Genomic DNA, 22,059 nt, shown 5'->3' with positions numbered 1-22,059 from the left:
TACTTCTATCGCATCCTTTTGCCCCTATGGAACGAGAAGCTCCCGGTGTCGTATCACGGGCCCCTCAGACAGATCTATTAGACCCTCCTAGGGATGGTAGAACATTTTGTTCTATCACTGAGCGACATGACGACGCAGCCGAGTCTACTGGTGTCGAGATATCCTCAACGGTCTTGGGGCAGGATAACAAAACTGGGCAGGTCCCTTTCTACACTGGTATCGTAGCTACTTAGCGTCTTCTTGCTTTGCTATTTAGGTACTAGTGAAACTGATTTTCGTAACAGGCGAGTCTCCAGGATATACATCCATTCTCGATGTCTTCACACAACCAAACCAGACTGTGCCAAGGCATATTTTGCTTTCACCGAATATATCGGCTTCGCTATCTACCCAGGATCGTGAATTCCTTCAATATAAGGGTGTGTTCACCATGCCACAGAAAAATACCTTTACCGAACTTCTCCGCGCGTATTTTTATCATATACACCCTATCCTCCCGATAGTTGATGTCAAAGTATTCTTCAATTGCAATCAAGGTGTTCAAACGAACGAGTGGAATTTACTGTTACTATGGAGCATGTTCTTTGCGGCAACAAATGTAGGTCAATACTTCATACAACTGGCTACGTTTATCTAATCTTTGTTCATAGTTTGTTGGTGAGGATATTTGGTCGCTCGAAGGCTATTCCTCCCGTAAGGAGATGAAAAAGGCTATGTATTCTCGCGCGAAGGTAATTGGTTTAATCGATATGCTTTGTGGCAAACGATTAATGAAATTCTAGTGCATGTACGATAACGGCGGCGAGACAGACAGGGTAGTCCTCACACAATCGGCCCTCCTCATGGCATTCTGGCACTCAAAAGAAGATGGCCATGCGCAACCATGGTACTGGATAGGGATTGCGATCAGCCTCTGTCAAGTTTTGGGCTTACACCGAGACCCGGATTCAGCCAAGCTCAATTCAGCCTTTCCTACTCGCCTGCGTCCTATCTGGCGCCGTATCTGGTGGAGTTGCTTCTTCCGAGACCGCTGGTTGAGTCTCACGTTAGGGCGACCCATGAGAATAAATATTGACGATTGCGACCAACCGATGCCTTCAGCCGCTGATTTGCTGGGTGACGTCGCTGAACTACCATCGTCAATCACCAGCGCTTATATCCCCGACGACTTACCTGAGTTGGCTGAGTATTGGATTGTTCTGCTCAAATTGAGCAAGCTTTTAGGTAAAATTCTCTCACTTAGCTATAAGCCTTTGGGCGCAAGGCCGACGATACAACAATTCGATTCCCTCAGAACGGAGCTCTTGCAATTCCGGATACCAGATAGAGCTGGACATGAGCAAAGTCGTCTGGCAGCTTTTTATATATACCACTTACAACTGCATTATCAGTGAGTACCACTTTTTTTTATCTCTTCTACGTGATTTGGTTTGTTTCTTACGGTGACAGAGCTGCTTTGATCACTTTCTACTCCCCTTATATCACCAGGATCCCGGAACACCTTCCACCTGCCCATGTGGAGTCATGGCAAAGTGACATACGGAGCCAGTTGGACACAGCAGCATTGCAATCCAACTCTATTCTTAATGACCTTGTACGAGAAAAGCTTCTCGCCTTTGCCGGCCCGATGACGTAAGTTCTTCATATCCATATTGTCGGCGGTTGTATCTCTACAGTCCTTCTAACCGATCATAGTCCTACACTGTTAATACCGGCTATGCATATCCACCTACATAATTGCAAATCTACAGATGCTCTTATGCGCCGTGTAGGTTTCAACAACTTAGAGCTATGCATGATGGTCATGGAAAGCTTTCAGGATACGTACTCAGCGGCTGCGTTGTACCGAGGCGTTTTCTTGGTCGCTATAAACAAAATCCGCCACCACTTCTTGATTGAGTCAAGCCCGCGAAATACAGACATATCTGATCCAGCTACTTCACGCGTGGAACCCCCTGAATCATCAGCCACACTTCCCACAGTCAGCGACGATGCCCTCAACGCACTTTTGGATGATACATCTTTCCTTGACTTTTGGGATTCTTTCAACGTCACTTTTGATTCTAACTATATGTAAAATTAATTTTTATCGCTGTCAACGCTTTATAAATTCCAGTCACCCCTTTCTCGGAAAACAGCGCGTTTGGATTGAGCAGTAACATTAAAGGTCATAGTCCAAGGCCGTTATAGGCTTTTTGAAGGGCTAATTTGGCACGAAGCAATTGCATATGTTGATGTAGGAATAACCTTCTGTAAGTTTCCTCGCGTTGATCTTAAGTATAAAACTGTTCGCTGGGCGGAAAGTTCTTGTTCTTACCGAATTTATCCGACTATCCGAGGTTTGGCCCCGACTTCTACCTTCCCTTCTTCCAAAATGTTAACCCTAAGTTATAAAATAGAGCAGTTTAGAGATAGTACAGCCATCAAACATAACTACGGTCGGTTAAACACTCTTTCGAAATTAAATGAAAACTAATCACTAATAGTATACAGGCCGCGGTGAGTAGACCCGGTGGGTGCCCTGATGGCAGAGCTTATAAAATACACTACGATAACGCCCTCACCACGCTAGCCCCAAAACTGTTCCACTTCTCCTTTTTGTTGCGGGGGTGCTACGTCCTCAAATCTGCCGAGAATTTACCTCGAGTTCGGTATAGGAAGTTGCAAATACCTTCTTCTCGATCGTAATATGAAGGGATGGACAAGAATATGCGGTGACAGTGGAGAGAGGTGTTGTGAAGGCAGGGAAACAATTAAACACTCAGGAAACCGGAAAGAGTCGGGCAACCTTGGAAGATTCCAAGGTTCTTTCCAAGTCGCAGTATCTTATTAGGTCAGCGTACCTGCCAGCCCTGGAGCCCCGGAGAAGAGAGGGTTAGCTGATATCTTCGTCTCTATTACCTTCAATATTAAAAGGTAGATCAATGCTGGTTGTTGGTAGTAGGGAACTGTCTAATTCTATCAATAACTTCTAGTTAGTGGTGTATCCCGAATAAGCCCATTCGGGTTTGTTCCCAGTGGCGCTTTGCATATTGGATTTGTAGCATTCAATAATATAGCAGTCTAATTAGTGATCTCTTTTTCTCTGCGGCCTTTCTTAGGGTATGATCTCAACTTCATAGCGTTCAGTATTGTGCAGTATATAATAACATAGAGTCCTCCCGAGGCTTTCTCAGCCGCAAAGTCTATAGATAAGCAGACTACAACTTAGTTGATCAGATATTTTGGGTGAGACTTTCTTTTGCTGTCTGGAACCCTGTTCTTTCTTTAATTTATGTTCAATTGTAGCTTCTAGTAGAACATATTTACTAAGTAAATATTATATTCGAAGGGCTAACGTTGTAGCTTGCTAGGCAGATGTGAGCATCGCATGTCCTCACCTGGGCAGATCCCGGCACACTCCGAGCCCACCCCACCACAGAAGACAAGAGGTCGTTCAGTGTATGAAGTTCACTCACTGGTTAGATCTGAGTGCTGAATTTTCGGCAAGGCCGGGGAGGGTCGCTCATTCCCGCAAACTTTCCATTTTATTTGCACTAGAACTCGGTTCAATCGGCCCCTCCTCATGATATATTAGGCCGAAGCAGGCATTGGACACAAAACAAGGTTGGGTCGTCAAATATTCGGCATACTGTTCCACTAGCCAATCGGCTTGAGCGGACCGGATGAGACCACATTAACAGTGATTCTTTTCTCTCGAGGCTCTTCGACCCAAGCTAGGGTCAAGGTATTCAAGGCACTTTTGGTGCAAGAGTAGAGCGCAGCCTGTTTGGCCCCAGCTAGTACTATGGGTATCTTCAAAGATGTCCAGATGACCAAAAACAGTACAACGACCTATTTGTTCTATTCTATGCTAGATATCTTGTCGTTCTTTGGTCAAGTTCAAGTGCTTGGATATGGCAACGTGTTGGACACAAGCACTTTATTACCGGGTCATTGTTCCTCTGAGCCCTGTTACTGGAGTTCACCCTGGAGTTAAGACCGCTAAACAGATGATGGCTGTGCGGTTTCTACTGGGAATGGTTAATACAGCCTCGTGAGCTTCGATTATATACAGCTATAGAGAATTTATCTAAAAATGAAAAGAATTCCTGGGTTTCAAGCGAGCAAAGAGCAAAACAACGTCGTACAAGGTACAGACGATCATTGCAGAAAACCATAGAGACGGAACCTCCAATCTTTGACTCTAAGGCCATCGGACATACTCGATGCCAGCCCAACGTCAAGATTTTGATACACCACACCTCCCCAAAACAACCCAGTTATAGCCCCAAGTCTGTCCAGAATAAACGAGTCCGAGTCCCCGTCTTTGCAAAAGGCTTTCTTAGAGTGGTCCGGCTGGGATTCCTCAGTCAAAATAATAAACTCCTCAGTTGCCTCAGTACCCATATCTACCAGGTCCCCACTAGGGTTGTATTTTTCAGCAGAGTTCCAGTTGCAGTACAAGTAAGATCTAGTGCTGAGAAGTACTATTCTTGATGGAAAATGATGAATTTAGATAGGCAGGTGATGATTTAGGGGTAGAGAGAGGGCTTCATAACCTGTTGTAGAAAATACTATGAGGGGGAAAGGAGGAGAAGAATCATTAATAGCACCTTGATGTAATGATTACCCGGATATAACGATTTTTTACTGTCTGAATTATATGATTTTACTGCACTCTTTTTAGGTATATGTGAAGGCGGAAAAAGCATCAACTGGTACGTACTCCTACTAAATATGTCAATAGTACCGTGGCAAAATCGGTAGGCCTGGGTACGGCGGGAAGACAAACACGCTTTGCACTTCTCTGATCACTTCCCATCAACATCTCTCGCCTTCTTCACTCCTCTCCAAGCACCAGCTCTACAAGTCTTTTATTCGCCATCAAGGCATCTTTTCCATCGTTACAAATCTAATCAAGCCACCATGAAAAATCTCGAAACTGCAGAGTTCGTATGCGGCCTTGAAGGCACAGACGTCACTCTTGATCCACCACCCGAGCCGCCTCTCTACCTAGCCCACCAAACCTGGGTGATTGAGACGAAGCTTTCTGAACGATCTCAGCCGATGACGCAGGAGGACGTTAACGATGGCCTTGGACTCCCGTTTGCAGCTGCTAAGTTTCTCTGTTGTCCGAAGGAAACTCCCACTAAGAAGGCCTTTATGCGGATTTATCTTCAAATTCCTGTCGCTGGCACTCAATATGAAAGCCGCCAGATTCGACAAGAGCAGGCTGCCAAGCCACAGCCACATGTTGAGTTAACAACTTTGAAAGCGCTTAAAGAATTTGAATGCGATGTTGTCCCTGACCTCCTTGCTTACCAAGAGGGAAAGCAAAGCGAAGAAAGCATCGTCCCGGGAGGTTACATCACTTATGTGGTCTGGGACAAAGTCCCGGGAGAGCCCCTAAACGCAGAAGAATTTTGGGAGCAAGATTTCAAGTCACGCCAAGCGATCCGGAACAAATTTCGTGAAGCCTTTCCGTAAGTTTACCGAACTCTCTGCCTAGCGTGCTCTTGATTGACATGGGAATCAGAAAGCTGAAGAAGTATGGTTACCTACCGCGTATGTCAACCATGTCGAAGATCATCTACGATAAGGCAACCGGGGATATGTACGTTCTATCCGTTATTGAGTAGCGAATATTATAAGCTGACGGCAATTAGGCATTTCTCGGGTTTTTCACGCGCAGGCCGTACTGATGCAAACGAAAAGTGGCATGACAAGTACTATGCTCTTTTTCGTTTGGCTAAGCCGCCTCCAAAGACGAATTGGGCTGAGGATACTACAGGGTGGACTTGGTGAACAGCGAAGTGACTAAGAAAGTCAAATGTGTATTCCAATGGACAAGTGCGAAATTCAGTATTGATGCCTAGCATTGTCACGTGCAGGGATCCCGGGTGTTAACTATGACCCGCTCCGGCGGGATTTTTCGGCAGAACTCGAGGTATATTATCAACTTCGGTCAGTTACCCGGTAGCTAAAGAATTAACCTTCCATTATTTTCTGTCTGTGCATGTGTTGTTGTAGGCCTGATCTGGCTGCTCGTTCTCTTTCTCGTGTAATCAAGTGACTTTGCCGCAGCGTTAGCTTTCGAAGTGGGCGATGACAAGGTTTTATGACAATTTTATCGCTAGGGGTGGAAAGGCTGGGTCGCTTCGGCGCCATACAAAACGGCCACTCCCAGGAGGGATAGTGGGTATACTTGTCGCACCGGCCACTACGTCGGGCTCAAGATATGGGTTGCTGCCATTTTCCAGAGCCCGGCGTTTCTCCTCGCGTTCTGTACGCTGGAATTGGAACTCCTTGTCGGCCTAATCTACCTCGTGAATCAGGGCATCCAGTTGAGGGGTCATTCCTTCAACCTTTTTGGCAGCCTCCAAGGTTAGGCGGGTGGGGTTGAATCTTGAATCCCCAGTACCTTACGATACAGAGCTCCAATCAACTTCGCTGCCGTAGATACTATGCTATAAATATTGCGCTACCGTTAACGGCAATCGGATAAGCCGCGGTGCTATGGATAGGACCAGAGTCACGAGGGTCTATAAGTTGCTCAGTTCCGTCGGCCTTCCTTTTTCAACGCCCCTTCGCCAATGTAGTCTGCCATTCTCATGGTCACCACTCAAATTGCACATGGCCATTAAACTAGTCACAGCGAATGCGATGCAGGTCCTCTGTCTTAACATTTGTTGTAGAAAACTAAATACACCTTGATAGGGTAACATCTTGGTGGGCTATTGCGGCGACTGTAGCAACTATTGATTGGAAATTGATGGGAAAAAATGAGTGACAGGAAAGTCGCAAAAAAACAGCACCTACTTAACATGTCAAGCACCTTCCGTTTCCCCCCTACCATTGCTCTCAACTTCATCAACCAGAATTTCCAGCCAATTTCTACTCTTCTCATATCGGCAACTTGAACTGCAGGATACTGGAGCTCAATTCTGTCTATATGTTCGGACAATATGCCGGCCAAGCAAGCCCGCGTAAGGGAGGTGGCTGCTCAAGCCCTTCCTCCGCTCCCCCAAGGCCCAAACCATACCAATTCCAACGCCCTCCACAATATTGAGTATGTGGGCGAGCTCTGTCATTGGGTCGATTTTCTCCGTTTTGTCGAAATACACATCCAAGGCCAGACATGGAGCAACAAGGTCATCAAGTACACCCCAAGATTAGACGGCCCTGAGGCTGAATCCCACCTTATTGGCGATGAGACAGGTCTTCAGGGTGTTTTCAATCATTCAGTGGGATTTATGGTTGGAAAAATCTTAAGGGCCCAGTCAATCGATCTACAGTTTGCAGATTTCAAGTGCCTTGGTGACCCTTATCCCAAAACGCCTGATAGCATTCTGATGACCTCTATTGCTCATCTAAAGGTTATTGGGGAACTTAAGGTGCCCTGGGTGTCCGCACATCAAATGAGCGAGGCGTATGAAGAGGAAACTATGCTTCGCCATTTGCTTGCCCGGCCGATCAAATACATGAAGGATCTGGATTGCATGTATGGGTTTATGAGCAACTATTGTGAATCGATATTTCTTCGACAGGTGTTTATTGGAAGCAGATGGGCCGTCGAATACTCCCCAGTCATACAGGCATCTACCTCCTATGTCAAGACGGACCTGGGCGATCTCCTGGCTACACCAATTGTGTCATTACGGCAATGTTTTCTTGCTATTGCAGCTCTAGCACAGACGCAGGGGCCTGTCAATAATACGACACGAATGTCAGAATGGGTTGTGCCAACGAAATAACATTGCGATTACAAGTCCCCAAGTCCACCTCTGTGCCTCCCGATAAGAGGCATGTTCAGCCTCTGAGAAGTAAGAAAAGATCCGAGTTTTGTGTCAAAGGAGCCCTAAAGCCTTGTCTACATGTACCTAGTTATCTAGGATATATACATGGCGAAGCAATAGCATTACATGTCGAGAAGCACCTCCGAGCAGTCTATAGCATGATATGCCGAGAAGTACTGCCCGGCAGTCTATAGCATGATATTCCGAGAAGTACCTCCCGGCAGTCCGCTGCTTTAGAGACAATTAGGATTATGTGACAGGGCATAACTCTCATTGGTTAATATTGCTAGGCAGAATTTTAGATCTACTCTCACTTTCCAAGTATGCGAAGGTGTATCCCAGCCAGGGCTCAGGAACTAATTAGTTTTTAGTACTCTTCAAGTCTTCCAAAGATACGCCGGTTTGAATAAGAGAAGTTGAAATTGAATACTTGTATCGAGTATGCATTTTACCGCCTTTATGTACACTTTGAAAAAAAAATATAAAAAGACCACCAAATTACATTACAAGGCCGCCCAAGCAGCCGACTATCCATGGATGGTTGTTGGTATATGAGGCAACATCTAATGAGAGAGTTATGTCCGCGCTCGCGACATCCACACTTAAGTAATTTACCAACACTAAATAACTAACTATAACTAGTTAACTAACTAGTCAGTGAGAGGCCCACACCATGTCCGGTACCTTACATGTGTATTTTCTTCCAGGCAAAAAAAAGGAGGTTGCCGTGATGGTCCCTAAAATTGAGGAACACAATTCCAAAATAGATGCAATGTTCATGCTCGAACCCTGAGTGGATAGCTTGAGTGGATACTCTCTGAATAATTTCTGATTAATTTAAAAAGAGAAAAGAGAAAATAACGATAATGCCATTTGGTAGTTTTTGACGTCCTTAATATTGATAATTTTTTGTAATCTTTTCTCGTCAGCTCCCTGGCCAGGTGTTTCCCTCATTCAACAGCAGTCCAGTGCCAGTCTGTCCATCTCTGTCATCAATTTCCATCGGAATCCTCTGCAAGGTGATCAAAGTCTTCCTTGCGAGGCTCGACTTTTCGTGCGGATGTTTCTTCGTCCCCCAAATCCTTGATGATCTTCTCGAGTCGATCCTGATGTTGCTGTGAGATGCTGGAGTAGTGCACATGAATAGACGTCCCCATATGCAGGCCTTTGGAATCCCGCAGCTTGTTGTACAGCAATCTGAGGGCGATCTCGAAATAAATTGGGTGGTCTGGGTCATGAAGGTCGTCCGTGGTCCATTTCTTGCCAGCTGGAATATTAAACAGAGCCAGTTGGTATCATGTTTCATCGTTTGGCTGCTTTACTTGCGTGAAGTATTTCCAGCGCATCTTTTCCTTGAACTTTTCAATGTCTGCGTCAGTTGCTTTAGCGGTGGCCTGGCTGGGATTGAGGAGGCTTGAATAGAGATCCCTCTCTTCCTCATCGGACTCGTGTTCCTCCTCTTCTTCCTCCCCAGACTCTTCATCTTCCTCGCTAGACTCGTCGTCTTCTTCGCCAAGTTCGTCGTCTTCCTCGCCAAGTTCGTCGTCTTCCTCGCCAAATTCTTCGTCTTCCTCAGCAAGTTCAACTTCTTCCTCAGTAGACTCTGCTTCCCCGGCACTTGGCTCAAATACCGCTTTGCTCCTGGTCTTTGACTTTTTTTGGAGTTCCTTCAGTCTGAGAAAGCGATCAAGTTCTTCCTCGTATTCTCTATCCATGGCAGCTTTTTCCTTCATGAGGTCCCTTGCCCTATCGGATTTGCGGAACTCATCAACTTCGACCTGCAGCTGCCGAAGAAGTTTCAGAAGCAGCGATTCAATTGATGGATCTCGCGCATTGATCGCTAGCTGAAGACTAGCCTTTTCCGCTTGTCTCGCGTTACGGTATTGATCGTGCGATTGTGGAACCTCAATTCGGAACACTTTCAGGTCGAACAAAGAGTTTATCTGTAAAGTATTAGTAATGTAGCCTCCAGTTAGCCAGAAAAATATTTTGAGGAAGTGTAGCTTACCCTCAAGCAGCGGCCGAAGGCTTGGGCCTCGTGGCCCCAGCTGCGGCCAGGAGTGGATAGGATGACGACATCGCAGGCTTCATGAAGATTTAGGCCCACGGACCCAATACTGTGTGTGATTATGAGGACTTTGAGCCCGCTGGCCGGGTTATTAAAATCCCGTACAAGGTTTGTGCGCTGCTCCTCGTTGAGGCCAGAATGCATGACCCGGGTGCAGATCAATGCAGTGTTCAAGACGACCTCCAGGTACCATGCAGATAGCGGAGAAGACTCCACAATCATTGCCTTTTGGTGATGGCCATGCCTGGCCCTATCCACGGGGTACAAAATCTTGTACTTCAGTATCACCTGAAAGATAGCCCGCAAACGTGGCGATCCGGTGGCAAGGAAGGCAATCAACTCTGTAGCACTACTGATAGGCCAAGTCAGTTCACCTGGCTGCCGAACAACACGATGTATCCATTCAGCAGTGAGTCCTCGGTCCCGCCATTCTGCAAGTTGAGCAATGTGTGTATTTCCCCCCCGTTGCATTGTATCGCATATCTAACCGCGCAAGCTTGGTGGAGCAGGCTAACACCTCCAAAGCTCGGAGAGGCTTCACTCCTGCAAGGCTGTATGTTGATTGCTCACCCGGCACCTCAACAGTGTCCATTTGAGGCTTGTGGTTCACAGTTTCCTGGACATATTTGCTATATAGCCAACGTTAGTGAGATCAAATTTCGATCGTTATATATACTTTGTGCAGGGAAATACTCACAGGGCGTAAATCTTGTGCTGAACCTGATACTCGTATTTTTCGAGGTTGTTGAAAGGGGCCAGGATAGTCTTTGTGATTATCTGCTTGAACTTGTCTCTGATTGGCACCGCAGATCCGTCAGACATTGGCAGTGAAGATCCCTGAGATCGCTGAATTGCTATCGTATCTAGCACCAGCGCAAAGAACTGGGCCACTGCCGCATGTCGTTCTTCTCGTTTCGTGCGCATCACCCGACGCAAAAGCTTCACATCGAGGATCATCAATCTGAGAGGAGATTTTGGATCCAGCCGCTGATACTCGGCTTTGAGCTGGGATAGGTTTAGCTTCTGCAATTTCTTAAGCGTAATGGCATCCGCAGTTCCTTTTGTCTGATCAAAAAGATCCTTCATTGCATTAAGGCCAAGGAGGTCCACGAGGCCAAGAAGATCCTATCAATGTTAGTAAATGTTTCGGCCAAGTTTTGAGCATAGAATGGGACGTGACTTACTCGGATTGCATTGAACATTGGTGTTGCCGTTGCAAACAGTACAGCCGGATACTTCTGCATCTGCAGAATTCCCCAGAGAACTGTCCTTTTGTTCTTCATCTTATGGGCTTCATCCGCAATCAAGAGGCCAAACTTCCCAACATGCCTAGTACGAAGGCCAATCATCTTGTTCAGTGGTTTCTTCGTCTTACTTTGTTTGGCAGCATGCTTGGGTCTATCCTCGACAGTGTCAGGTACTCGCCACGTTGTCCGAGACTTGTGAGTCTCGTACGATGTAATAATCACCGCCCGCTTCGCTGCCACATTTTGGTTGTCGAGCAAATATTCGAGGTCCATGGGAAACTGTAAATTGAGCATTTGTGCTCTGCTCAGTGTCTCGCAGTCTGCAATGTGCACCCGCTAGTATGAAAGAACCGGTTTAAGACCAGGCCATTGATCTGAAATCTCTTCCACCCATTGGTAAATGAGGGAGGCCGGAACAAGCAGAAGCATGGGTTTATTTTCAATCGTAAGAAGTGCAAAGAGCATGGCTGCCAGCAAGCATTGCTTTGTCTTGCCAAACCCAGTTCCGTCAGCTATCATTGCTCCATGAATCCTGAGATCCTGAAGCTTTTCCCCTGCACTCAAAACTTTCTCTGCCCGGGGATCCATGGGATTGAACGCAGTCGCCTCGAGTAGACGCGTAGTATCAATCGATCCAAACAACTTGAGGATAGCTCCAATGGCCCCAGTAATTTGGTAGTCGTAAAAGTCACAAGCCGTTTCGCCTTCAAGCATGAATGAGTGATACTTGTCGGCTCTTTTCTCGCAAACAAGGAGGTCCAGGCATAGATCAAGGCAAGGCCCTGCTCTAGTGTTCGACCCTGAGAATGCGCTATGTAGGGTATAATAGTCGTCATCCACCTGTAAAAATAATTAGATTAAGATTGCGCTTTGAAGTCGGGGTTTTGTTACCTTGGGTTGCATCAGTGCTTCGCTTGCGTGGTGGGCGTCTTGCACCGCCCTCTGGAGAGCATTTCTCTCGTTCTCGGACACACCGACATCTTTGAGCGATTCAGTTCTGTTTTCTTTGGCCTTTGAGACTGTGGTCATGATGCGAATCAGCCTTTCCTGCCACGCAAGCCGGCCTCGCAAGCTGTCTGTGGCCAAATCCCGGATGTCGAAACCGTCGTAGAAATCGATTTGCTCTTGAGTAGTTTCAAAAGTCCGGGGTTTAGCGGAGGATATTCCCTCTGCTCTAGCCTCAGCAAACTGAACAGATTTTTCAAGTACTAGAGCATTGGGGGGGGCTCAACTCCCGCGCCTTCATGGCCATCTGGGTTTTCGTCAACGCTGAATAGTGCCGGGAGGTCGCCCAGATTCAGCGCGTTGTGCGGGTCTTCGAAGATGTCAATTGTAGAATCATCCCGATCGAATGACTCCATTGTCACCGTGAATGTAAAATCCGAATTTCCTGGGTCTGACATGATGCCTAGTAAATGCTCCCAAAGCTCCTCCAGTGCGTTCAGATCAATCTTCGTACCCCGCTTGCCGTCATAGTATTCCAGACGCATAGTCTGAAGATCCATCCCAAGCTCTTTGCAATTGAACAGCCTCCGAATCTCATCGCGGAATTGAACGTCTCTAGAACATGCCCTGAGATCCCATGGCAAGATTTGGATTCTGCTGGGAACGGTGATTTTTTCTCGTGATGCCCGTTCCATTTCCAATCGAAGTTGGTCCGTGCTATCTGTATTGACAATTGGGGCCCAGTGGATGGTCACTTTGATAGGAGGGAGGCGATCAGACTCAAATACTTGGCCGAAATCTCCCAGGTCTGACGAGACTTTCGGAACCAGGGCTTTCTCTCTCATCCACGATGGGAAATGCGTGTCGTTGACCAAACGTCCCTTGTTAATCATTGTAACTGACTGAAAGCGATTAGCCCAGTTCTTCCTGTGGAACCCGGTGCCCAGGTAGCGAAGAGCCTCCCAACAGCGGTTGTAAACTTCAAGCTGGTTCTCGCCAAGATCGGTAAATGGACCCATTGATGGTTTAGGGAAACCAACAGGCTTCTTAGGGAATTTCACTTCCAGCTTGGTGCCATTCTTGCTGGCCACGTCTTTGTGTCTTTCCAGGAATTCTTTCTGCTCCTGGTGCGTTTTCAGGTTGTTGGCTTCAGCAGTGGCTTGGTTGTATATCTCGATGTCTGCGGCCATTTTTACCAAGCACCAAGCAACAATCTTCTTTCGTTGATTGTTTTGGGCGTCTGTCTTTTCGTCCGTTGTGTACGGCCAAGCTGTCACTGGGGAGTCTTTCACGGCCTCTATCTGACGTTTTCCGGCGATTGTGCTCGAGAAGTGGAACGGTTGCTTCTTCGTCAATCCCTTGGCTGCTGCCGAGAAGTACCTTTCGGCACTCAGGCACACCCAAGAGATAGTAAATTGTCGAAGCTCCGATGTGGTTTTGAAAGAAAGGTATGCAGCTAACTGAGCTTCCTTCTCATAGACATTCACCCAGTTCGAACCCTTGTCTGTAACCTGTTTAAAATCTTTCGGCTTGGTAGAGCGGGCAGCCTGCTTTTTCGCGGGTTTCGGTTCTTCGCCGGGGGAATCTTTCTATAAATGATGTCAGCTCGGGCTTCTCATCCTCAGAGAATGCATAATGTCCTTACCGTTTTCTTCGCCGGATTATCATCTCCAGCGGATTGTGGGCGGAGGGGTCGCTTGCCCTTAGCCTTAGAAGAAGCCATTTTGGTGGCCTCACTGCTTGTCCTAGGCTATTGTGTCGATTTGGAGGTTGTGAAAGTTTGGGAATGATGGGGTCAAACCAAGTGACGCGGTGTCAGCCTGAAAGTTGTGGTATTAGGGTGTGATCTGTGTTGTTGGGTTAAGGAAGTGATATTGCGCTGGGGTGAGAGCGCTTATTTGAGACCAATCCAGCGCTGTCTGGTGAGTCGCAACGCTATCACCCTGAGAGTGTGGGTGTTTGGGTGCAACCAGTACTTGGTGGCGAAGGTAATGGAAAGAAGTGTGTGGTGAAGTCAAAGTCAAAGGGATGAAGAAAGGAAATGCCTAGAGTGTGGCGAAGCATAGGTTCTGGAGAAAAAAATAAAGAGGAAAGGCCGAGTAAAGTGAGAGCTCAAGATGTTGTGGGCTATGCTTTGATTGCCTGCTTGACTGCCCACATATATCTAATCTACATATAAAATCTGACCATTAAGTATATTACTATCAAACACTACTAGTGACAATCCCCCTTCCTCAGATCTACACCTGTTATATTAACACAGCCCCATGATTTCTGCAGTTTCAGTCGGGGGTTGAAGTCAGATTGTGTCTTGGAGGTGGTTGGAAGTATACTATGTATGATTCTCTGAGGTCAAAAAGTCAATTACCAACGCCACTCGCAAAAGGCCTACTGGTAACTCTCATCATTTGGACTCCGATGTCAAATGTTTTTAATTTTATCTAGCGATTGCCTAAATATTTCGGACATTTCAAAATTATTCTCTTTCATTCTCATAATGACAGCCATGATGCCATTTGTGTTTACTGCCCTTGCCACGGCTTGGCACATATATTCCTGCCGCAATATTTACAACACCTCTGTGCACATGCAGGCTAATTCTAGCTTGGTCTACACTTCTGTATTCAGCGGTCTATTATCTCATAAAATGTCTTCTCCATACAGAGACTCATTTCCTTATGTCCACTCGAGGATGTAATGTGATACTTTGATTCTATTGAGCCGCAGCTTGTCCGGAAGTACTTCTCGCCCAATTTAGTCACGACCTGCCCGGAGGTGCTTTTTGACACATTAAGTATATGGTAAGGGTGTCAGGAAGGACTACGTCGAAGTGCAGAGTGCAACGTGAGATTGATTGATTTTTAAAGAAGTCGAGCTACAGAGACTAATAAATCTGATAGAGAGCAATGGCACGAAGGTAGTGATCTTGAGAGTGGGCAGCATACATACGCCGGGTTCTAAAAACGCCGTACCTCTGGGCTCTATGGAGTATGTAGTTCTCCCCACTAGTTAGTTATGGGGATGTAATTATTAAGGCATCAAGGCATTCAGGTGTCAAGGCACCCAAAGTGTCCAAGCGTCGCGGCGTCAACGCCAAGAATAAGGCAAACCACGTGAAGCTTACGGAGTACCAGAACTGACTCGAAGCTGTTACCTCGTGTTCTTACATTTCTTCTCAAATCAGCATGAGTGCCAGGGCAATACAGAGAGCCCCTCCATCGGCGTCTTTCACCACTTATCCACGGCAAATCGGGAGGTCGCTAAGACTTTCGCCATCGGCTGCAGCTCAGAAAAGAAGGGCTGATCATCGACAGTTGCATACAAGGTAAAACCTCCAAGTAATCAATTGGCTGTGGCGAATCTGACGACATATCATAGTTACAGAATAGCCTCACTACAGCTAGGTATGTACCCAGCGACTTCTTATGAAGCCCCGTCTCTCCCACGCTTATCGGCGTATCATCCCAATGGGGAAATATGCCTGTCCCGCATTTTCTTTTTTTTTTTTTTTTTTTTTGGATTTGCATGCCTGCACTTTAGTCCAACACTAATATTCAATAGGGTTGCCTCATCAATCCCAATTGGAATATACAACCCAATTGGCATCGGGAATTCTCACCAGAAATGCTCTATCACGACGTTCAGTAACGTTGCATTTGACCCCGCCTGTGAGGAATTTATCCACTGCGCAAGCAGTCAACTCCAAGATGAACTTAAAGTTCCCAAGTCCAGATATTCACCGGGCTTTCATTGCCCTGGGAAGCAATGTCGGAGACCGAGTAGAAATGATTGAGCAAGCTTGTCTTGAAATGGATCGAGTTGGTATCAAAGTGAAAAGAACAAGTTCATTGTTCGAAACCGCACCGATGTATGTGCTGGATCAAGATCCATTCATCAATGGTGTATGCGAGGTATGTTAGGGAATTCCAAATTTGGTAACCAGTTGTTAATTTCCTTCAGGTGGAAACAACCCTTGAGCCTCTGGATCTTTTGGACACTCTTCAATCGATTGAAATTGAGCTGGGCAGAAAGAAGCTTATCGATAAAGGCCCACGCTCTATTGACCTGGATATCCTACTATATGATCAGGAGATCTTCTCTCACGAGCGTCTCAACATCCCACACAGTCTGATGCTCGAGCGAGACTTTGTATTGCGGCCTCTCAGCCAGTACGCCCCCAACGGCTTTATATATGCCATACCGGCATACAAAAGCGCGAAACTAACCATCTGAATCTAGATTGATCCCAAATGAATACCCTCCACTACCAGGAAAGGATTCGCAAACATACAGCACACATCTAAAGGCTCTCCCGCCACCAGAACCGACCCCAATGTCAACAACCCCAATCTCACCACTATTCCCATCCCTGCATGCAACAGACCCCAAGCGCAGCACCCACGTCATGGCAATCCTCAACCTAACGCCAGACTCCTTTTCTGACGGCGGCAAGCATGCCCCAACAGACCTAAACTACATAACAGAAACAGTACGCAACTTCATCGCCTCCGGTGCAACAATTATCGACATCGGCGGCGAGAGTACCCGCCCCGGCTCAACACCAGTTGGAGCCACCGAGGAGATCGCCCGCGTAGTACCAGCAATCCGACACATCCGCACCTCCATCCCCGAAGCCGCCAACATCGCCATCAGCATCGACACTTACCGCGCCAGCGTAGCAGAAGCCGCCTGCGCCGCCGGCGCAGACATCGTCAACGACATCTCAGCCGGTCTCCTTGATCCAGAAATGCTGCCGACAGTAGCACGGATCGGCAAGTCCGTAATCCTGATGCATATGCGCGGCACGCCGCAGACAATGACAACCCTGCACGACTACCCGTCCGGCGTTATTCCGGAAGTGGCTGCTGAGCTGAGCGCGCGCATTGCGGCTGCCGAAGACGCGGGGATCCGACGTTGGCGCATTATCCTCGATCCGGGTCTTGGGTTTGCGAAGATCCAGCCACATGATCTCGAGATCTTGAAGGAGCTGCCGAGGCTGCGTGCGATGCCGGGGCTTGAGTGTTTCCCTTGGTTAATGGGACCCAGTCGTAAGAGGTTCATTGGTCATATTACTGGGGTGAAGACGCCACGGGAGCGCGTTTGGGGTACGGCTGCTACTGTCTCTGCTAGTGTGGCTGGTGGGGCGGATATTGTTCGCGTTCATGATGTCCAGGAGATGTGGCAGGTGACGAAGGTTGCGGATGCGATTTATCGCGTTGAGTGAGATCGTGCTTGCTACGTTTCTTGTTATATAGCCTTGCCCGGCTGCTTTATATACGGGAGCCTGTTTTTGTATTCAACACTTGGGCGTGGCTTGTACTATGATGTACTACTGTGTTCTCTTCATTCATCATGGAGTTTTGGCTGAGCGGTGCGGGACTTGAGGGATTGGAGTTGTGCTCTTGTCAAAAATTCTCGTCTATCAATAATATCAAATCATGAATTTCTCAATTATCCTAAACCATATCAACGACATGAACAAAATAAGAAAAGGTCCCTTCCACCATCCTGTGTTGCGGTGTAGGAATGGGAAGAAGCAAGGGAAAAAGACAAAAAATCGACAATCACACGCCAGATTGCAAACCAGAATGATATGAAACCCAAGTTTTTGGCCGACTGCTGATCGCAATGGTTTTCCAGATAAAGAAATATTGTCAAGGGGGCGAGAGGGGCAGGGGGAGACACAATATACGTCGCGCACAAAGAAGATGGGACTGGGAGTAGTCAGGGAACAATGTTGCTTGCTAAGGTACTTGGAGTGATAGAAGGCGTAATATCCGATGAACATGGGTGACTAGCCTAGTTGTTCAGATAGTTGCGGATGGCGCCTGGCGATATAAAGTCAGCAAGAAGTGGCTACATGTCTAGAGAATTTCTCACCTTGCAACTTAGTTGCGCCTTCACCGACAAGATGCGACAGGTTCTCAATATCATCTCCGGCGGTGATACCAAAGCGGCGGATGAAATCTTTAGCAGCAACCTCCATATCACCATAACCATCGTCAAGTGAGTTGACTTCATCCTCGGGCCGGCCGAAGTAGGAGTTGCTGGAAATGGATGTAGCGCTATCAAATTGGCGGAGGCGTTCCTTGGCCTCCGACTGGGCGGCAGGATCAAACCGCTCCCGTCCAAAGAATTCATCGGACGAGATACCCTTCTGAGCGCCAAATCGAGTTCTGGTCTGGGCTAGTTCGGCTTCTGTATCGAGTGTCAGCTTATTTTTCGTGTTATATGATCAAGAAAGTTTACCATCAGCAGGGTTAGGCTTGGCAGGGCCAACAGAGCCAAAGGTTGGCTTCTTGGGGGCAGCAGGCTTCGACACCTGGCCAAAGCCAAGTCTGCTCACACCCATGCCTAGTCGCTCCACATCACCCGAGTTTCGGTCACTAGACTTGCCAGCAGGGCTGACGGGGATAGGAGAAGCGATCGGGACAGCGGCAGCAGCTGTGGCCTTCTTGGCCTCGGCTTCCGCCTGCTCAGCCTCGGGGTCGTAGCCAAGCTTTTCAATGCGCTCGGCCTCTTCCTTGGCCTTGCGCTCTGCCTCATCGAAATCGATAATATCCGCAGCGGCAACCTTCTTAGCTCCGAGCTTGGGTGCCTTCTTGGCACCGAGGACACTGCCCTTCTTTGCAGAGGTAGCTGTAGTAGGGGTCTTCCGAGTAACACTAGTGGGCCGGATAGCAGTTGGCGCGGGAGAGGCGCTCTTTTCTTCCGAAGCAGACAAGGGAGATTTCGAGCGGGATCCGTTTGAATTGGCGCCAGCGTTCAGGAAAGGAGAACCGGTCCGGCTGACAACGGGGGGAGTACTGGTGCGCGATGGGGGGTTGCTCGGGCGCTTGATCGAGGGCTTATCCCAGGAGGAAAAGAAATCGTCATCACCGTCGCCAGCGGGGGTACTCGAGCCATCCGAGGGAGTACCAGCGGGAATGTCTGTGATGATGACTTCCCCGGGGTACCTAAATGAAGCAATAACACTGGTTAGCACGTAGTTCTGCCAGCTCCGCCGAGATTGGATCCACTGACTGTTGCGCATCCAGCGCAGCGCGCCTCTTGAGTTCCTCCTTATACTTGACAGCTGCATTGCACGTGTATTTGACCTTGGTGTCCTTGCTCGCCAGCGCAGCGGAACCTCCATGCGATTGGAAATACTTGGTCGCAGACTCATTTCCGCCAACCTTCATAACCCGCAGTTGCTCCCATTGCCACTCTGCATGTCATGTCAGCGCTGATCTACCGGCACATTTGGCGTGTGAAGAGATTGTGTGGTAGGGTACGTACGGTCTAGGTTTGTTGATCGGACAAAGGAGATGTGCACACCGAGATTACGGTGGTGAGCCGAACAATCAAGGCACAGGTAAATACCGAATGGAACTGAAGACCATGTTGGGTTCTTAGAGCCGCAGTCGAAGCACACCTGGAAGTAAAAACATCAGAATCAAGTGCCACAATTATGCAGCATATGGGGTGGGGGTGTGCGCACCTTGTTCGCGGGCTTCAGCTTGGCCTTCTCAAAGATCTTTTGAGACTGCGCCTTTGTGGCACTCATGATGGTACCGAGGAGAGATCAATGGGAAGGAGAAAAAGAAAAGGGGGGTTTGGGCGAGAATGTGAGCAGGTATGGCAAAGAGCAAAGCATCCCGAGTCGGGAACGGCGAACGTGGACTCTCTCCGGTGCCTGGTGTAATCGTCATACAACGCCTCCCATTTGGCCGGGGCGCTCTCCGCCACTGGCTGTATTGTAATACCGTATTGTAATCACGTGCCGATTATCAAGATCGGTAGCAACCTTGCCCAAGTCGTAGATGATCGGGTTCGGTATTCGGCTCATATACTCCAACTCCATTCAAGGCTCTCGGTTTTGATCACTCACAATGAGTTATATACAACCACGCGCGCTTCCCCGATTATCGTCGGCATCTCTTGTCCTCCGCCCCTCTCCCCGCATACAGACACAGATCACTCGGCTCTACGCCACGCAAAGCAACATAGGTAGCGGGCCTCAATCTATTCCGTCAAGGAAGAAAAGCATTACAGTCTTGTCCGACGATGGGAGAGTTCAGTGGGGCGATTTGAGTCGAGGGGAAAAGGTTGCGCGGGCAACACAACAATCCTTCAACTTCGTTATCGTGTTGGCTGGAGCAGTACTGACGGTATGAAGTTCATTCGTTCGCGGGGATATAGCGAACCATCGCTGACTATATGGTCTGATTAGGGCGGAGTCTTCACACTTTTCTATCTCGAGGTTTTGTCGCCAAACAGCAAGACATGGCAATTTGAAACAGCAGTAGGGCGCATTAAAGATGACCCCGAGTGTGTAAAATTGCTCGGTGATCGAAGAGAGATCAAGGCATATGGCGAGCAGACCTCGAGCCGGTGGGCACGGAACAAGCCTATCGCGTAGGTTCTATGGTTTCTGCATAACGCTACGGAGCCGTAATACTGACAGTGACTAGATCATCAACCGAAAAGGATCGATTGGGCCGTGAGCACCTTCGCATGCATTTCCATGTATGATACCCTTTCCCGGTCAATATTGGATACGTGTACTAATTGTGCATTTTAGGTCGAGGGTCCTCTCAACTCCGGCGTGGTCGTTGTGCATATGATGAAGCCTTTGGATAAGAGCAATTTCGAATACCAGCTCCTCGCGTTGGATGTGAAAGGGCACCCTCGCATCATCCTCGAGAAAGCCTCAGAGAAGCCTAATGTGACCAGCGCCTTAAAGCTTTTTGGTATTCAGTGGCGCTGATCTGGCAATGATGCCATGTTCTCGTTATATATACCCCTCCAGCTCCAACCACACTACATAGGTTCTGCGCCTTCATCTGCGATGAGCATTTGAATACTCACAACCGCTGAACTTTTGCTCCTAGCGCCTGCTCCGGGCTGGTCTACGCCCTTTTTGCAAGGCGCCTTGTATTCTTTAGAACTGGGCCACTGGCTGTCTACTCAGGCTGTGATGATAACCTGTAAAATATATCATAGTTTCATGCGATCCTATCTTCAATGCGCTAGTCGTCCCATATTTACTCAACAGATCAGATTGGTCCTGGGGATCCATATCTATTGACGAATTTACTCAATCTTTATATTCAAGGAGCAACCCTACCATACATCTGATTACTTGTCGATGGCTATTGGTGGGGGTTATTATCACTGTATATCACTTTCAACTAGGCTATATTGTCGTCATTTCATAAATTATTAAAAAGTACGTTGCTATAAGCTAGAAATATATATCTCATGAGAAATGTAATTTTCATAAACTCCCTAGAGATATTATACATAAATAACATCGGGCTACAAGGGAAAGACATCAAAGACAAACGTTATTGGGATATCGAGTTGTAATATATCACATTTATTATATGTTCTGGAGAAGTGAAATACCCTATGTTATATCATCTTTGGATTAGCCTCATACTCTAAAGGGAGTCGCCGTGTATATATATACTGACAGAGATCTGGCATGATATATGTATGATTAACTAAACTGACACGAAACTGACCAGCCTTGAAATCTCAATATGTAGTAAATCATAGTCTTTTGGTTGATATTTGTATTAATAGCTGAGCACCAATCGAAGTCTCTGTGCCGCAATTGGTCGCGTGCTCGATCTATTGGACTACTACAAATGTAGCTATTTCATGATCTACCGAAAGGTTGCGGTCGAGCCCCGCCAGAGGTTGATTTCTTTCCATTTTTTTCGGCTAACAGCTTAGGTAGCATACCATGTCGAATACCATGTCACTTTTAGTTCGAGAATTACATACATCACTAGTGTAGTGGATGGTCTCCCACTACGATGCGCCTGCGTCCATCCTCTCCTTTATGCCGGTGGATAATATGTAAGCAGGTTAGTGAAATTAGTGGTTCAGAGGCTACAAGTAGTTAGTAGTTTACAGATTGACAATACATACTCCTACACCTCTCTCGTTTGACTCTTTGGTTTGCTGTCCCGGTTGCCTTTGTAAGGCCATGGAAGGTAGGAAGCTAGATTACGACTGCTGAATCAACCCA

At 47.4% G+C, this 22,059-nt stretch overlaps 7 protein-coding genes across 7 annotated transcripts; 5 read left to right on the top strand and 2 right to left on the bottom strand.

The window, feature by feature from the left end:
- Nucleotides 1-26: 26 nt before the first annotated feature.
- Nucleotides 27-2,077, top strand: N7487_008468 (fungal specific transcription factor domain-containing protein; the record flags this gene model as incomplete). Its single annotated transcript, XM_056876198.1, has 6 exons — nt 27-216; nt 285-598; nt 651-731; nt 783-1,390; nt 1,450-1,632; nt 1,696-2,077. The coding sequence occupies 6 exons, from the start codon at nt 27-29 to the stop codon at nt 2,075-2,077; spliced, it is 1,758 nt and encodes a 585-aa protein (XP_056728386.1).
- Nucleotides 2,078-4,908: 2,831 nt separating this feature from the next.
- On the top strand, nt 4,909-5,621 carry N7487_008467 (uncharacterized protein; the record flags this gene model as incomplete). The annotated part of the gene is made up of 2 exons (XM_056876197.1): nt 4,909-5,465; nt 5,519-5,621. The coding sequence occupies 2 exons, from the start codon at nt 4,909-4,911 to the stop codon at nt 5,619-5,621; spliced, it is 660 nt and encodes a 219-aa protein (XP_056728385.1).
- A 1,326-nt stretch (nt 5,622-6,947) lies between these two features.
- N7487_008466 (uncharacterized protein) lies at nt 6,948-7,736 on the top strand (the record flags this gene model as incomplete). Its single annotated transcript, XM_056876196.1, has 1 exon — nt 6,948-7,736. One exon carries the CDS (start codon nt 6,948-6,950, stop codon nt 7,734-7,736), a length of 789 nt encoding a protein of 262 aa, XP_056728384.1.
- Nucleotides 7,737-8,770: 1,034 nt separating this feature from the next.
- Nucleotides 8,771-13,761, bottom strand: N7487_008465 (SNF2-like protein; the record flags this gene model as incomplete). The annotated part of the gene is given in 10 exon segments (XM_056876195.1): nt 8,771-9,037; nt 9,101-9,721; nt 9,787-10,329; nt 10,364-10,475; nt 10,544-10,971; nt 11,031-11,429; nt 11,445-11,933; nt 11,985-12,281; nt 12,326-13,627; nt 13,684-13,761. 10 exon segments carry the CDS (start codon nt 13,759-13,761, stop codon nt 8,771-8,773), a joined length of 4,536 nt encoding a protein of 1,511 aa, XP_056728383.1.
- Nucleotides 13,762-15,223: 1,462 nt separating this feature from the next.
- Nucleotides 15,224-17,262, top strand: N7487_008464 (folic acid synthesis protein; the record flags this gene model as incomplete). The annotated part of the gene is made up of 5 exons (XM_056876194.1): nt 15,224-15,363; nt 15,417-15,442; nt 15,600-15,949; nt 15,999-16,207; nt 16,278-17,262. 5 exons carry the CDS (start codon nt 15,224-15,226, stop codon nt 17,260-17,262), a joined length of 1,710 nt encoding a protein of 569 aa, XP_056728382.1.
- A 575-nt stretch (nt 17,263-17,837) lies between these two features.
- N7487_008463 (ADP-ribosylation factor GTPase-activating protein) lies at nt 17,838-19,584 on the bottom strand (the record flags this gene model as incomplete). Its single annotated transcript, XM_056876193.1, has 6 exons — nt 17,838-17,866; nt 17,919-18,236; nt 18,288-18,994; nt 19,062-19,245; nt 19,317-19,452; nt 19,519-19,584. The coding sequence occupies 6 exons, from the start codon at nt 19,582-19,584 to the stop codon at nt 17,838-17,840; spliced, it is 1,440 nt and encodes a 479-aa protein (XP_056728381.1).
- Nucleotides 19,585-19,909: 325 nt separating this feature from the next.
- tim21 lies at nt 19,910-20,787 on the top strand (the record flags this gene model as incomplete). The annotated part of the gene is made up of 4 exons (XM_056876192.1): nt 19,910-20,188; nt 20,251-20,435; nt 20,492-20,546; nt 20,602-20,787. 4 exons carry the CDS (start codon nt 19,910-19,912, stop codon nt 20,785-20,787), a joined length of 705 nt encoding a protein of 234 aa, XP_056728380.1.
- Nucleotides 20,788-22,059: the final 1,272 nt, after the last annotated feature.

This window comes from Penicillium crustosum, assembly GCF_028827405.1.
Source record: "Penicillium crustosum strain IBT 35664 chromosome Unknown utg000003l_segment0_segment0, whole genome shotgun sequence".
NCBI classification, from domain to species: domain Eukaryota; kingdom Fungi; phylum Ascomycota; class Eurotiomycetes; order Eurotiales; family Aspergillaceae; genus Penicillium; species Penicillium crustosum.
Note: the sequence above shows the minus strand (reverse complement) of the source record. Positions and strands in the feature narration are given on the sequence as shown.